The sequence below is a fragment of the Mirounga leonina genome, unplaced genomic scaffold, assembly GCF_011800145.1.
Source record: "Mirounga leonina isolate KUSES-001 unplaced genomic scaffold, KU_Mleo_1.0 Mir_92, whole genome shotgun sequence".
NCBI lineage: Eukaryota > Metazoa > Chordata > Mammalia > Carnivora > Phocidae > Mirounga > Mirounga leonina.
The window spans coordinates 14,527,421-14,542,349 of record NW_023270852.1 but is presented as its reverse complement, the minus strand read 5'-3'; the positions used below and the strand labels follow the sequence as shown (position 1 = coordinate 14,542,349).

The 14,929-nt window shown below is 43.8% G+C and overlaps 1 protein-coding gene across 4 annotated transcripts in view; it reads left to right on the top strand.

Moving 5' to 3' along the window:
* P4HA3 (prolyl 4-hydroxylase subunit alpha 3) overlaps positions 1-11,682 on the top strand; it is a 40,633-nt gene extending 28,951 nt beyond the window's left edge. For 3 of the 4 annotated variants that reach the window (XM_034995049.1, XM_034995048.1, XM_034995050.1), the window contains 5 exons: positions 135-294; positions 3,609-3,671; positions 7,181-7,249; positions 8,667-8,763; positions 9,796-9,951. In XM_034995049.1, coding sequence (XP_034850940.1) covers positions 135-294; positions 3,609-3,671; positions 7,181-7,249; positions 8,667-8,763; positions 9,796-9,866 — 460 coding nt within the window. In that variant the 3' untranslated portion in view covers positions 9,867-9,951. Of the gene's footprint in view, positions 1-134; positions 295-3,608; positions 3,672-7,180; positions 7,250-8,666; positions 8,764-9,795 lie in introns of all 4 variants that reach the window. The other variant, XM_034995052.1, reaches the window with a different exon arrangement.
* Positions 11,683-14,929: the final 3,247 nt, after the last annotated feature.

The window sequence follows — 14,929 nt, the reverse complement described above, 5'->3', positions numbered from 1 at the left end:
CCTTCCTTCCTTCCTTCCTTCCTTCCTTCCTTCCTTCCTTCCTTCCTTCTGGCAGTTGATATAACTCATTCATTCACAGACATAGTCATTTCTGGCATCAGATCATTGATGCTACAACCTGTGGTGTGTTTTAGTGCCTGGCTGAAGGACACTGTCGATCCCCTGCTGGTGACCCTTGACCATCGCATTGGTGCCCTCACAGGCCTTGATGTCCAGCCTCCCTACGCAGAGTATCTCCAGGTGGTGAATTATGGAATTGGCGGTCACTATGAGCCTCACTTTGACCATGCTACGGTAACTATAGGGTCAATGATCAACCTCCTGTGGTAGGGAACCAGGGTATTATTTATTTCTCTAAGGCAGAGCCCTTATAATGTTCTCAGGGAATACCAAGTGAAATCTTAGAACAAAGGCTCTTGTTCCAGGAAGGTCTGAAAACCTTGGTTTCAAGTTGATTGCCGCTGCTGACTCATTTCCTTTTGGGCCACCATCCCCCCTTTCCAAAATTTGCTAGTGGGAAGAAGAATGTGGCCTGTCATGGAGTCTTCTATCTCACTTCACCCAGGGACTTCCCAGTGAAGATTGTCCTTCTTCCAGTTACTTTCCTTTTCTCATGATCTCAATTGCCCATCTTTGCTGATGTGTACTCAGTAAATAATTTTTGAGGATTTGAAGATCTCCCCAAAATTGATCTGTAGATTCAACCCAAACTTTATCAAAATTATAGGATGCTTATTTTTATAGAAATTAATAAGCTGATCCTAAAATGTATATGGAAATACAAAGGACCCAGGACAGCCAAAATTTTGAAAAAGAACCAAGTTGGAGGCCACACACTACTTGATTTCAAAATGTAATACAGAGCTACAGTAATCAAGGCCATGTGGAACAGATATAGGATAGACACATAGGTCAGTGGAACAGAACAAAGTCCAGATAAACTCACACATTTATGGTCAATTGATTTTTCACAAAGGTGCCAAGGAAATTCAATGAGGAAAAGATACCCTTTCCAACAAATGGTGCTGGGACAACTGGATATCTACTTGCAAAATAACAACAACAACAACAACTTTAGACCCTTACCTCATACCATATACAAAAATTAACAAAGCACAATCCATAAAAGAAAAATAAAAATGATAAATTGGCCCTCATCAAAATTAAAATCATTTGCTTTTCAAAAACACCATTAGGAAATGAAAAGACAAGCCATTAACTAGGAGAAAACATTTACAAATTCTGTATCTGACAAAGGACTTGTATCCAAAATATATAAATAACTTATAATTCAATAATAAGATAATTCAGGGGCACCTGGGTGGCTCAGTCGGTTAAGCGTCTGACTTTGGCTCAGGTCATGATCTCAGAGTCCTGGGATTGAGCCCTGCTTTGTCGGGTTCCGTGCTCAGCAGGGAATCTGCTTCTCCCTCTCACTCTGCCCCTACCCCCATGCTCTCTCTCTGTCTCTCTCTCAAATAAGTAAATAAATAAATAAAATCTTTAAAAAAAATAAGACAATTCAATTTTTTCTTTTATCTATCTATCTATCTATCTATCTATCTATCTATCTATCTATCTAAGTAGGCCCTATGACCAGTGTGGGACTTAAACTCCCAAACCTGAAATTAAGAGTTGCGTGCTTTATCTACTGAGCCAGCCAGGCATCCCATAACTCAATTTTTTTAAAATGGGCTTATTTGAATTAATATTTTGAATAATGAAATAAGATAAATGAATGGCTAATAAGCCCATGAAAACATACTCAATGTCATTAGGGAACTAGAAATTAAAACCACAATGAGACAGCACCATATTTCTATTACGGTGGCTAAAATTAAAAAAGACAGATCATATCAAGTGTTGATGGAGATGTGGAGGAACTCGAACTTTCATACATTGCTGATGGGAATGTAAAATGGTACAGCCACTTTTGAAAACATGGAAAACAATTTGGCGTTTTCTTTTTTTAAAAGATTTTATTTATTTGACAGAGAGATAAGGCGAGAGGAAGAACACAAGCAGGGGGAGTGGGAGAGGGAGAAGCAGGCTTCCCCGCGGAGCAGGGAGCCCGATGCGGGGCTCGATCCCAGGACCCTGGGACCACGACCTGAGCAGAAGGCAGGCGCTTAAAAACTGAGCCACCCAGGCGCCCCTGGCGGTTTTTTTTTTTTTTAAGATTTTATTTATTTGACAGATAGAGGCCATGAGTAGGATGGAGGGGCAGAAGAAGAGGGAGAAGCAGACTCCCTGCTCAGCAGGGAGCCCGACAAAGCAGGGCTCGATCCCAGGACCCGGGATCATGACCTGAACTGAAGGCAGACGCTTAACTGACTGAGCCACCCAGGTGCCCTAGTTTGTCAGTTTCTTAAAAAGTTAAACATACACCTACATATGATGCAGCCATTTCACTACTAAGTATTTTACCCAAGAGGAAAGGAAACTATGTCCATACAAACATGTGTACAAGAATGTTTATAACAGATTTATTGGTAATAGCTAAGAATTATAAACAACCCATTCAGGTGAATGGATAAACAAAATTTTCTATATCTACAGAATGGAATACTACTCAGCAATAAAAAGGAATGAACTAACTACTGATACATCCAACAATAGAGATGAATCATAAAAACTCTATACTAAGTGAAAGAAGCCAAACAAAAAAAGACTACGTATTTTATGATTCTGTTTATATGAAATTTCTAGAAAAGGCGAGACTATAGAGACAGCACATCAGTGGTTACCCGAGGTTGAGGGTAGGATAGGGACTGACTGACATGAGGCAACTTTTTAAGCTGAGGCAAGTGTTCTAAAATTGAATTGTGGGAGTGCTGCACAACTATTAAAATTTACTAAAGCTCACTGAAAAACACCCTTACAGTGGGTGAATTTAGGATATGTAAATTGTATCTCAGTCAAACTGTACTATGACAACAGTGTGTCTCAAGCAAATAATTGGGAACTTCAGTCTGATGACTTGGTGTTCCTATAGAATGATTATCTGTAATAGTGTATCTACTAATTTCTTTATTTCACTGAACCTGAAGTTAACCTCATATAGTACTTTCACTACTGACAAGCAATTCTGTTTGATTAGTACAGTTGACCCTTGAACAACATGGGCCAACCCCTTGCACAGCCAAGAATTTGTATATAACTTTTGACTCCCCAAAACTTAAATACTCATAGCCTATTGTTGACTAGAAGCCATACCAATCACATAAAAATGTGTTGATTAGCACATTTTGTATGTTATATGTTTATATACTGTAATCTTACAATAAAGTAAGCTAGATAAAAGAAAATGTTAAGAAAATCGTAAGGAGAACACATTTACAATACTCATTGAAAAAAAACCTGCATACAAGTGGACCTACACAGTTTAAACCCATATTGTTCAAGGATCAACTGTATACAATTCACTTAAATGAGTATCTAATAAATTAGCAAAAGAAAAAAACTTAAGTGAGTACCTGCCAGCAAGGGTGTGGCTCAAGGCTATATCCCAACTGTGACATCCCCATTTTTCTCCTTGTATTATGTGGGAATCCTGTCAGTCTGGTGCCATCTGCATAAAATAATGATATGTTCTATTTTTGTCTCAGTCACCAACTAGCCCACTGTACAGAATGAAGTCTGGGAACCGAGTGGCAACATTTATGATCTATGTGAGTCTTGCTTTGGATGGACCAGGGCTTCTTATTTAATGACTGCTTCTCTTTTATGGTTTTCAAAGCAGTATCAGATACTGATTTTATCTGATACAGCACAAAAATCTCTGAGACTTTTGTGACTTTCAGACAGCATTTTTAATAGGCACTATCGGAGATAAAGAAACAGAAGTCAGAGTTCCTGCCCTCAAAGAGCTTACAGTGCATAGACTTAAATATGACCTTGTCATAGGCAGTGATTAGGATGGGAAGTAGGGTTACACTGAAGGTTACATTGAAGGCCAGGAGATCCTAGGACCTAACCAACACAGGAAGGGGATGTGACAGTCTCTCTCTGAGGTCACACAGACTAGTTGGTGTTGGAAAGCATGGATCCACAGATGAGGTTGTGGAGCCATGAGGGGAAAGAGGGAAGAGGAAGGAGACAGCTAAGATTACAGGAGGGAAGAACAGAGATGTCTACTAAGAAATTCAGTAAGTGTTGCTGTCTTACATGTAGTGAAAATTCTCTTTCCAATGTCCCCATAAAATCTGCGGGATACCCCCTTAACAAATAAACTGGCCTCCTCTCCTAATTTCTGACCTGATCCTAGGAATTGAACCTAGTCGCTATTATCTCACCTACCCCCTTCCCTGCAGATCATGTAGGTTTACTTCATTCTCTGTGGACCAGTCATAATTTCAATCATCTGTCACTTAAATTATAAGAGGTGTATGACTGTTAACTGAAGGGATAAACATGTTAATAGAAGGGTTCTACGTAACACCCAAAGATGAAGTCCTGGTTTCAGGCTTATTAGAATAGCACACCCCCACCCTAGCATTCCCTCTTTTCTCAGTGCTGTGTCTTCTCCACAGTGCAGCCAAAAAAGGACAACCAGAGGCCACACTTTATGGTCTGTAGTACTGGTGATTCCATTGTAGTTCTTCCTGTGACTGGGTTTTATACTTGCCGCAGAACCAGAAGGCTGCCACTTGCAGTGGTGTCTGGCCTCTAGTGGTCATTCTGAGTGTTCTGATCAGGCATTGGAGGGATGTCAGCTCTCCAGGCAGGGGGCATGTCTTATATCAGCAGCTGGTTGTATCTCCGGCTGATGACTCCAGATGGCATGGGAAGTCACAGGTAGTGAGGAATATTGGTATCAAGCGAAGAATAGGACATCTAGGGGCCAATATCTCTCTGTTCTTTACCTCCCTAGTAGCTCCTACCGCTTTGTTCCCTGGTTCCTGAGGCCCAGTTCCTATGGTAAGGGTAGCATGGATGCAAGAGCCCTGCACTTGTAAATGGCAAAATGCAAATGTGTGTATGTGGGGGGGGGTGAGTATACACATGTGTGCGTGCACATTTGAGTATAAGCATTTGTGACAGTGGAATGGAATGCACTTAGAGTTAGTTGGCCTAGTTCCAGTTCTGCCACTTAATATGTGGCCTCAGCACAAATCACATCAATTCTTTGAGCTTGTTTTCTTGTCCTGCACCTCCTCATAGGGTTGTCATGAGGATCTGATGAGATAATGTAAGGGGACGTCACTCTGTAAAGTTTTATCCAGTAGGTTTCTATCATTGCATCCCACAAGGAGGTATATGACCCCTTAAAGGGGCATTGGCATCGTGGGACCTAGGACATGCTAGGTTATCCCAATTCTTTCATCTTCAGATTGAGGTAGGTAAAGACCATTACAAGCATTTCTAATGACAGACATTAAGGTTTGTGGAGAATCTAAGCGTAATATTGTAGGGAGAAAATAACCTATAAGATGTGCAGAGGACTGAGCTGAAATCAAGTTACTAATTTTTTGTTCAAACTGGAGATAAGATCAGTCCCAGTATAAAAACAGTGGAAGGTTTACTTCCACTCCACTGATCTCACAATCCTGCTCAGAAGCTTCACAGAACACAGGTCAGATTCTCTTTTCAATTTGATGTCATTCCTTCCCGCCATACTGCAAAACCGTAGGTAAAGGAATGCAGGAAAGTGCAGGTTCCCCCTGAGTATCTTGCTTACACCCATAGTTGCTGACAACAGGGGTTAGAATGGAATCATCCCATTTAGTTACTTGAACACAAGGAGCAAATTGTTGCTCTCATCGACCTTCCCAAGGGGCTACACGGGGAGCCATGAAATGCTAAAAGTCACCACTGTCACTACCATGTTCTGAATCCCCATGTTAGTTCAGTTTCCTCTAACAAGTGCCAACGTCCTAACTGCTAACAGGTGAATGTGGTGGGATCCACAAACGTTCTGCGAGACAGGGTGAGGTCAGACTGGCTCTGTCATGTTGCGCTGCTGGTGAGAAAATAACTTAGCAGTACATACCAAAAGTACTCAATGTATGCATACACTCTTGACTCAGTAATACTAATGGCCCAGACTCTTTCTTATGAGAACAGTGTAAAATGAAAAAAAAAAAAAAAGATTTTACTCACTAAGAGTTGCTTAGAATAGCAAACATTTGGAAATAACCTGAATGTTCAAGGGTATAGCATAAAAATTGTGAGCAGGGACTCGGTAGTTAGCAGTGGCTCAGTTCAAATTGGGCTCAGTCACCGAAGAGTGATGTGACCTTTTGTTAAGTACTTAATCTCTCTGAGACTCAGTTTCCTCATCTGTAAAATGTGAATTATAACAATATCAATTCTAACTTACAGGACTGTTGTGAGGAATAAGTGAGATAATATATCTGTAAGAACTTGTATAACGTCTAGCATGTAGTCAGTGCTGAATAAATGCCTGTTATTAGTATGTAAATTACAACCGTGCTTTTTTTTCTCGATGATATGATGAGTAATACAAGTATTTTCCTGTATTTTTAATTTTTTTATATATTTCTTTGACAATCAGAAAAAGATCTTCATATTAAGAGAAGACATCTACAATTCTAGAATATACCAGTGGTGAAACTCCTTAGCTGAGGTTACTTAGCGTGGGATGAGTGGTCTGGGAAACATGCCAAAGCTGCAATCAGTGGTTCCTACAATGCCCAACTTGGAAAACTAATTGTAATATAAAAGTGCTCTGTAAGCCACAGTCATGATCCATTAGTGGGCTGTGAAATTAATTTAGTGGATGTGGTCAGCATTTCAGAAATCTGAACTAGAATAGAACAAAATAAAATGGAAAATAACAAAGGGTATCTCATGTAGTAAGAATGTTTTGTGAAACATTCTTGTGTCTTGGGTTGTGATTTAAACTAGATTTCTTCCTGACGGTCTCAAACTTCAAATCGACTTACTGTAGCCCTCAATAAGGATGTTAGCTGGAGGGATGAAGAAAGCGGGGGAGTTCCTAAAGGCTGTCCTCTTATGGCCCTGCAGGCAAACACTGATGCCAGGGAGTAGGCTCCCTTAATTCCTAAATTGGGTGATAATCTTTCAATAAGTATTTCTCCCAGAGCTGAAATTGGGGAACCTGGGAAGGATTCTCTGCACAAATGACATCAGATGTCAAGTAGGACAGAGTTGGACAGTCAGGGGCTATTTCACTGCTGACTCTTTGGCATTGTAGCTGAGCTCCGTGGAAGCTGGAGGAGCCACTGCTTTCATCTATGCCAACTTTAGCGTGCCTGTGGTCAAGGTGAGTGGGGGTCTGGTCCCAGCACATGGTGGTAATAAGAGTGCAGAACTAACACCTGAGCTTCCGTGCTGTCTGTGCTTGCAAGCTTATTCCTGGGAGGAGGGATAAAAAGATATTTTCCCCTGATTCTCAAAATCAAAGATAATTCCTCAATTTAGATGACCACATGTTACTTGTGCATCTATTTTCAAATTTAATGACTATTTATATTACAAGTAGATGATTACCTGTCTGCCTTCTCTATTATGATAGAACTCCTCAAAGGTAAGAACTCTCTTTTAGTGACCTTTGGGTCCTCTAGAGCAACTGGTCCCCTCAGGCATTCATTCAGTAAACACCGAGGGCTGAAAGCACTGAGGTACCGAGGAAAACTCATAGTCCTTGTCCTCCAGGAGCTTGCAGAGAAGTTAACAAGCAGTAACAACTATTGCAATAAGAGCTATGAGATCACGTGAGGCACAGAGGAGGGCCGTGTGATAGAGGTTTCATTTCCCCCCAGTTGCAGACCCATCAAGCTCCCTCAAAGCCCTTACCTAACTCAGGAATGAAATGAAGATAGAGAAATGATATCGTGCCTATAAAACACTTAGCACAGTGCCAAGCACATCGTAAGCATTGCCTAAGTAAAGGCCGGGATCTAGGAGTCCTCAGGGGATTGGTGTCTCTTCTAGACTTGGGAATGCAGACGCTGTCAATGCCTCCTGGAAAGCTCTTCATTACCTAGGGCTTTGACAGCTTCTAATGGCCAAGGTTAAACTAAGTCTGTAGGAATTGTATAGGGGAAAAAAGATGTCCATAGGGAAAAAAGGACATACAGGATTTGTCAAAACACCTGGGTTTGAGTCTTGACTTTGCTCCTTCTTAGTTGCATTACTTAAAGCCCCAAAGCCTCAACTTCATTGCTGGTAAAGTGGGGAGTATGATAAAGCCTGCTTCCTGGGGGTATTATTAGTAAGTGCCTGAGGAAGGGTAAGCATCTGAATTAAGTTCTTAATTGTATAAGGAATATTTTGTTCCACTTTGTGGTTTTTGCTGAGGGCCTCTCCTCTGGGATCCAATGACATCATGTGTTCACCTTTCTCCTAGCACTTGCCACGCTGTCCTGTTCTATTTTTATGTCTGTCTCTCCTATAAGACTGTGGGCTCCTGAGAGCAGAACTGGGTATGATTTGTCTCTGCATCCTTAGGGCCTGGAGCGGAGCAGGCCCTCAATAAATGATGCATTCGTGAATGAATGAATGGGTGAATGGCAACTTATGCCATCTTGTGCCATGTTATGCATGCCTTGCCCCCAATCTGCATGGACAGTTTTCTCGTTTAATGATATGCATGCATTTGTCCTTAGTCATAGTCTTGTCCTTCCATAGGACTGAAATTCTGGGCTGACCCTCTCTGGGGTGGGCCCTTTTGTTTTCAGAATGCAGCACTGTTTTGGTGGAATCTGCGTAGGAGTGGTGAAGGGGATGGTGACACACTTCATGCGGGCTGTCCTGTCCTGGTGGGAGATAAGTGGGGTAAGGCCTGCCTTTCTAGGCATGAGAATGGGGTGAGGGATTCAGAGTAAAGTCAAATAGGGGGTGGCTGGAAAATAGCATAGCCCTGTCATTCCAAAAGCTTCATTACAGTGCCACTTAATATTGAGATGATCAGATTGTGGGTTAGTTGCCCCCAAAGATTGGGAAGCCTTAAAGGGCAAAGATTCTCTCACAGAGCAGGTGTCAGTGAAAGTTTATTTTTATTTTTTTTAAAGATTTTTAAAATTTATTTATTTGAAAGAGAGAATGACAGAGAGAGCATGAGAGGGGGAAGGGTCAGAGGGAGAAACCGACTCCCTGCTGAGCAGGGAGCCCGATGCGGGACTCGATCCCGGGACTCCAGGATCATGACCTGAGCCGAAGGCAGTCGCTTAACCAACTGAGCCACCCAGGCGCCCTCAGTGAAAGTTTATTGACCTGACCAGATAGGCCTTGATTCCTGAGCACAGCTGAGGAGGAAAATGGTTCTAAGCTCCAGCCCTCTGACCCAAGGAGAGAACCATCAAGCCACTATGTGTCCCATTTAGTGCCTCCCCGTGTGGAGATGGTCAAACAAGGAAGAGCTAAATAAATAAGCAGCAGATGATTTATGTCATATATGTGTCCAAAAGCACTTAGTTCTGAAGACAGAAAAAGTCGACGAGAGACTCTCATGCTGAGATGGACATTGCCAAGACAAGCCACCGCTTTTTTCTCATTGCACCAGGGGGAGGGTGGACTTTTAGGTGCTACATCAATGAAGCGTGAGTGACCTTAGTACCCAAGGTTTGAAAATTAGTCTATAGTAGACAGAACCTGTCAGAGACTTTTTATAGGGGACAGTGTCCTCTTTGCTATTTATCTTTGCTAGAAGCAGTATCTTGTAGTCTGTTGCAGGGCTGGGACTAGGGTGAGGCAAGTGAGTTGCCCAGGGTGCAGAATGTAAGTGGCCCTTGCGTGACCCTGTGAGTGAGCATTGCTGCTGTCTGATCGGTTGAGCCTGTTCTCTTCTTCTTCCCCATTCTCTCCCAGTGGCCAACAAGTGGATACATGAGTATGGACAGGAGTTCCGCAGACCCTGCAGCTCAAGCCCTAAAGACTAAAATGTTGGCAGAGAGAAGCTGGTGGAGTCCTGTGACTTTCCAGAGAAGCCAGAAGCCAAAGGCCAGGCTAGGAGAGGAGAAAGGAGAGCTACCTTCTGGAAGAGGGCCTTGTCTGCATTGCTTGTTCCTTGCAAAAGGAAGTGGTCTGTACCAGGGAACACCTGAGAATTCTCAAACCATCAGTCAGAGTAGAATGGATGGGCAATACAAAGAAGGGGGCAAGAGGGCCAGAGGGAGAAGTTTCTGGGGCTCAGACACTCTATGATGGAAACAGGATATATCAATAGTCCCTGGGGTTTGGTCAGTGGGGTTTTTGCCACTCTGAGCCTTGACCACAGGGGCCCAGAAGTGGCAATGAGGATACCTACAGGAGGGGGCTAGCCTAACTCCCATGGCTTTTTGCCCTTCTCCCCACTGACTTCTGAAGACTGAGCAGGGACTGTCTCCGTAACAGGAGTGTACCTCATAGGATTTTTTTTTCAAGCAGAATGAAACTTTTCTTCTTTTTTTATATGATGATTTTTTAATACAGCCATTAAAAATGTTTACAAATCATTTTTCACAACGAAGAATATTCTTACATTGAATTAAAAAATATACATAAATTGCATTTATGCTATAATCTCAACTTGGCTCACCTCCCACCATTCCCCTCTCATTTTATTCCAGACACATGACATTCTTTTTGTTCCTAAAACCACTATGCTCATCGTCATCAGCATCGTTCCCACCTTCAGGTCTTTGCATTTGCTGCTCCCTCAAATTGCCCCCATGGCCAAGTGCCTCTCATCATCCCACTCTGGGCTCAATGTCACTTCAGACCTTTCTTCCCTGACCATCCGACCCGCCAGCCGTTTTCTTTCATGTTAACTGATTTTATTTTCTTCGTAACACGTTTCTCAAATTGAAATTAGTCATTTGTGGTCAGTTGTCTTCCCTGCAGGGCGAGTGCTTTAAGGATCTCACTATGCTTTGTCCATGCTTCTGTAATAGCCCCCATTGCACTGAATTTCACTATTTGTTTATTTGCCTGGCTGCTTGCACTAAACTCTGCACTCCTTCTTCCTCTTGGTATCCCCAGAAGAAGGTCTGGTTCAAATAAGTAGGCATTCAGCAAATATTTTTGGATAAATGAATAAAAGGCATCTTTTGAGCTGTGCTTTGGAGGACTGGTAGAATTTTTATAGGTGGAGTCTAATGAGGAGAAGCATTTCCCGGCAGAAGGCCTAGCATGAGCTAAGGCTGTATTGATAAGTGACTGTAATGTTTGAGCACTTATGCAGAGCACATTCCAGGCAACTTGGCTCGGTTTCTCAACAAGGGTGGGAGTGTGTGTCTCACACACAAAGAAGGCACACAGTTAAAGGACTGGGTGGTTGGATGCTGTGTTGTCTCTGCCCTGTCCCGGCACCACGCACCTTAGGATTTCTGCTTCCCAGAGCTTGTGACCCTTAAGGAAAGGGTTCTGATGTGATAGCCAGCTTCCTCCAGGGCCTCAGTGAACACCTGGTCACACCTTCAGTATTTCTGCTGAGTGTGCCAAGAGTCTGGAAATCTTCTCACTAAATTACTAAATTTTGTCAGGCAAGGAAGGGAATTTTACTTCTACCCTTCTGTATTCTTAGCTGAGGCCTCTGTAATAAAAGACAGATTAACAAGAGAAAAACAGAATTTTATGAACATGTGTATGTCATGTATACATGGGAGACACTGAGGGAAAAATGACTAACTCCCCTAGGTGGCTTAGAATTCAGGACTAAACATCATCTTAATAGGGAAAGAGGAGGAGGAGATGTAGGACTCTTAGGGGAGATTTTTTTTTTTAATCTTTTTTTTTAAAGATTTTATTTATTTATTTGACAGAGAAAGACACAGCAAGAGAGGGAACACAAACGGGGAGTGGGAGAGGGAGAAGCAGACTCCCTGCCAAGCAGGGAGCCCGATGCGGGACTTGATCCCGGGACTCCAGGATCATGACCTGAGCCGAAGGCAGTCGCTTAACCAACTGAGCCACCCTGGCGCCCTCTTAGGGGAGATTTTTGGGAAAGATGAAGGGGCCCTTAGAAAAACAGATGAGAGGTATGATAGTTTGTGACAAAGTCTGTCTGGGTGTGGGGTCTACGTCTAGTCTCTCCTGTGATAAGAGTCAATCTTTCCCAGTTATGGAAACTTCCAGGAGGAGATTTATGACAATTGACTTCCTTTTGAAGGATCTGTCTTTAGGCAGATAAGGGGAGTTCAGAGAAAGCTGCTCCCTGCATTTGCTGTTTTTCAAGTGCCTACAGCTCAAAATAATGTGCCAGAGTGGCATATTTGGGGGTGGCGTGGTCTGCTACTCTTGGTCACATACTGAGGCTCCAGAGGACTGGGCCTGAAACAGAAAGCTACTGTCTATGAGCAACACGGCTCCCCTTCTTTACTGCTGCAGGCATCAGAGCCGGGCCTTCTCAGAACTGCAGGGTCGGTCTCAGCTAATAACAGCAATGGTGAACTTGGTGAGTTTACCGTTCTAGGGGCACTGTTCTAAGGGCTTCTATGTATCAATGACTTAATGTTCATCCCAACCCTATGAGGTCGATACAGTATTATGCCCGTTTCACAGATATGGAGGCAGAGGTACAGTTAAGTAACCTGCCCAAGTCCCAGTCTGGCTCCAGTCCTTGTGCTTTGAACCACTACTTTTGCAATGTCTGACATGTGGCAATTATCACACATCCTAATCAGGTGACTGAGGCCCAAGAACCGTCTGGCGATAAGTGTTTACTGAGCATTTCCCAGGGGCAGGCCTAGGCCCAGGCATGCTCCAGGGGTGCTGAGAGGTGCAGGATGCAGTCCCTGGGAGCTGATGGCCAGTAGGGAGATGAGACAAGTGCATCCAGTGTTACATGGAAGTTCAGCACAATGTGAAAAGGTTGCATGTTCTAAAAGACGAATTAGTGAATGCTGCAGTCCAGAGCTGAAGGGATCGTTGTGGCCTGGGGTAGCCTCATCGTTTATCCAAATCACATAGCCAAGGTGCTGACTCAGTGCCAAGCCCTTGCAGGCACCAGGAATGGAGAGGAGAATTAAGATGCTGACCCTGCCCAGATCCTCAAATCATCATAAGACAGTGTAGCCACAGGTGGAAACAGGGACACAGCACTGAGAAGCTCCTCAGAGGCTTCATGGGAAGGAGACTGACCAGTCTTGAAGATGCTGAGGGTGTGGAGATGCTTGGAAGGAAGGGCAGGGCTGTGCAAACAGGGGGTATGCCTGTCCCTAGAGCTATGAATAGTACCACCTCACTTCTGGTCAGTCTGTCAGTTTTCAAAAACACTTTTAGCACTCCTCTTGAACCTCACCTACCCAGGGAGGAAAGGAGAGCAGGCATTATGGACAGCAAGGTCTGGAATGGTTAGTGGCTTGCCTGGGGTTACATAGTAGAGCTTGGCCTGAGGCCTGGTCTGTCTCTTTCACCAGTGCTCTTTCCATTCAGTGGTTATCAAAGGTATGTCCCTCCATTGTACCACAACTGGAGAGTGGAAAGGCCTTATTCTTTTATATTTGCACCAGTCTCCATGCCCTCAGAAACTCTGACTAGTCCTGCTAGGAAGTGGTATGCTTTGGGCCCCAACAGTGCTTAGTGGGTAGGTAGCTAGTTCAGGATAGGACTGACTGTGGTTTGGGGCACTGCTTGTTTATAATGTTGTTTCTTTCTTTCTTGCACTGTTCTTCAGTCTTTTTTCTAACAGCCTTGTCCAAGTGAGCTGTTGTATCACTCCAACAAGCCTCACTCCAGAGAATATTCTTTTAAGTAAATGACTATGATCATTATCGCCAGTGACCACATTCTGGCCACACGCTGTAGGCCAGGCAGTGTGCTGAGAACTTAGGTATACTTGTCTCCTTCAGTGCTTACAAGGAGATAGGTACTAGTATCTCCATTTTGCAGATGAGAGAAACCGAGGTAGAGGTTACACAGCTATAAAGTGGCAGAAGCAGGATTCAAATCTAGGTCTGTCTCCAAAGATCTTAACTAGCCATCTGTTGCCTGCGCTACATGGTATTTTGCTGTGGGTGTTTTGCTCCCATTGGCAGTGATATCTTTGAAGCCAGTAATTTTTGAGAGGAGTCTCCAACCCCTTCCCAGGTGTTGAGAGGTCGATCCTTTCTGCCCCAATGCCTAATGGTTACGAATGCTATCCGATGTAAGTATTTGTTGACTACACAACTGAATCACCTCAGTTCCACAGAGCTACAGTGAACACCTATTGTGTGAACAGCTCCATGCTACGTGTCCCATGAGAATCCAAGAAAATGAGGAGGCCTGCTCCCTGCCCTTGAGGCAAAATTAGCATACACCCAAATGTAAGAATAGCTAATTGGATATCATCAAGTGGAAAGCTGTGTGGCGTTACCCTAAGGATCATGGGAGTTGGGACAAAGGGCAGAACCCTATGGCTAGAGTGGGCGGAGAGGGCTTCCACACTGGGGCCCCAGGAACACAATGGAAAGAGAATGTGCGCCAATGGAGGGCAGGGAGCAACTACCACCTCACTTTTATACACAAGGGGGCAGGGAGAGCTGTCTGGGAGAAGGAAGTGAGAGGGTGTTAATCCTGGGGGGGTCCTTGTCCAGCAGTGCCAAGCGCAGGCAGCACAAACTGCCCTTTCATGGAACCATTCAAAGAGTCTCCTGTCTGGGGGACTTGGCTGCTCAAGCTGGGAGAAGGCAAGGGGGGGGGGCGGGCGGAGAAGGGACATTTGCAGGCAGACTGCTGTACACTTAGCAAAACTATGAAATCAGTTCAAAGCTAGGGGAAGAGACAAACATTTGTACCTACGCTGTGCCAGCTATTTGATCTCCCTTGCCTTACAACAATTATCCCTTTTGGCAAAGGAGAAAAAGAAGCCCCCCACCCCCGCCCCAAGACTTCCCTAAATTCACACAGCTAGAAGAAGAGCTGGGATCTGGAGCGTGGAGTTTCTCCCCATCAGCTGCTTCTAACCAACCTCTTTCTCTCTGAACTTTCCTTTCTTCCTCACCTTGGATCCCCCTTTGGAAGGAGAGCCTGCCCCACCCGC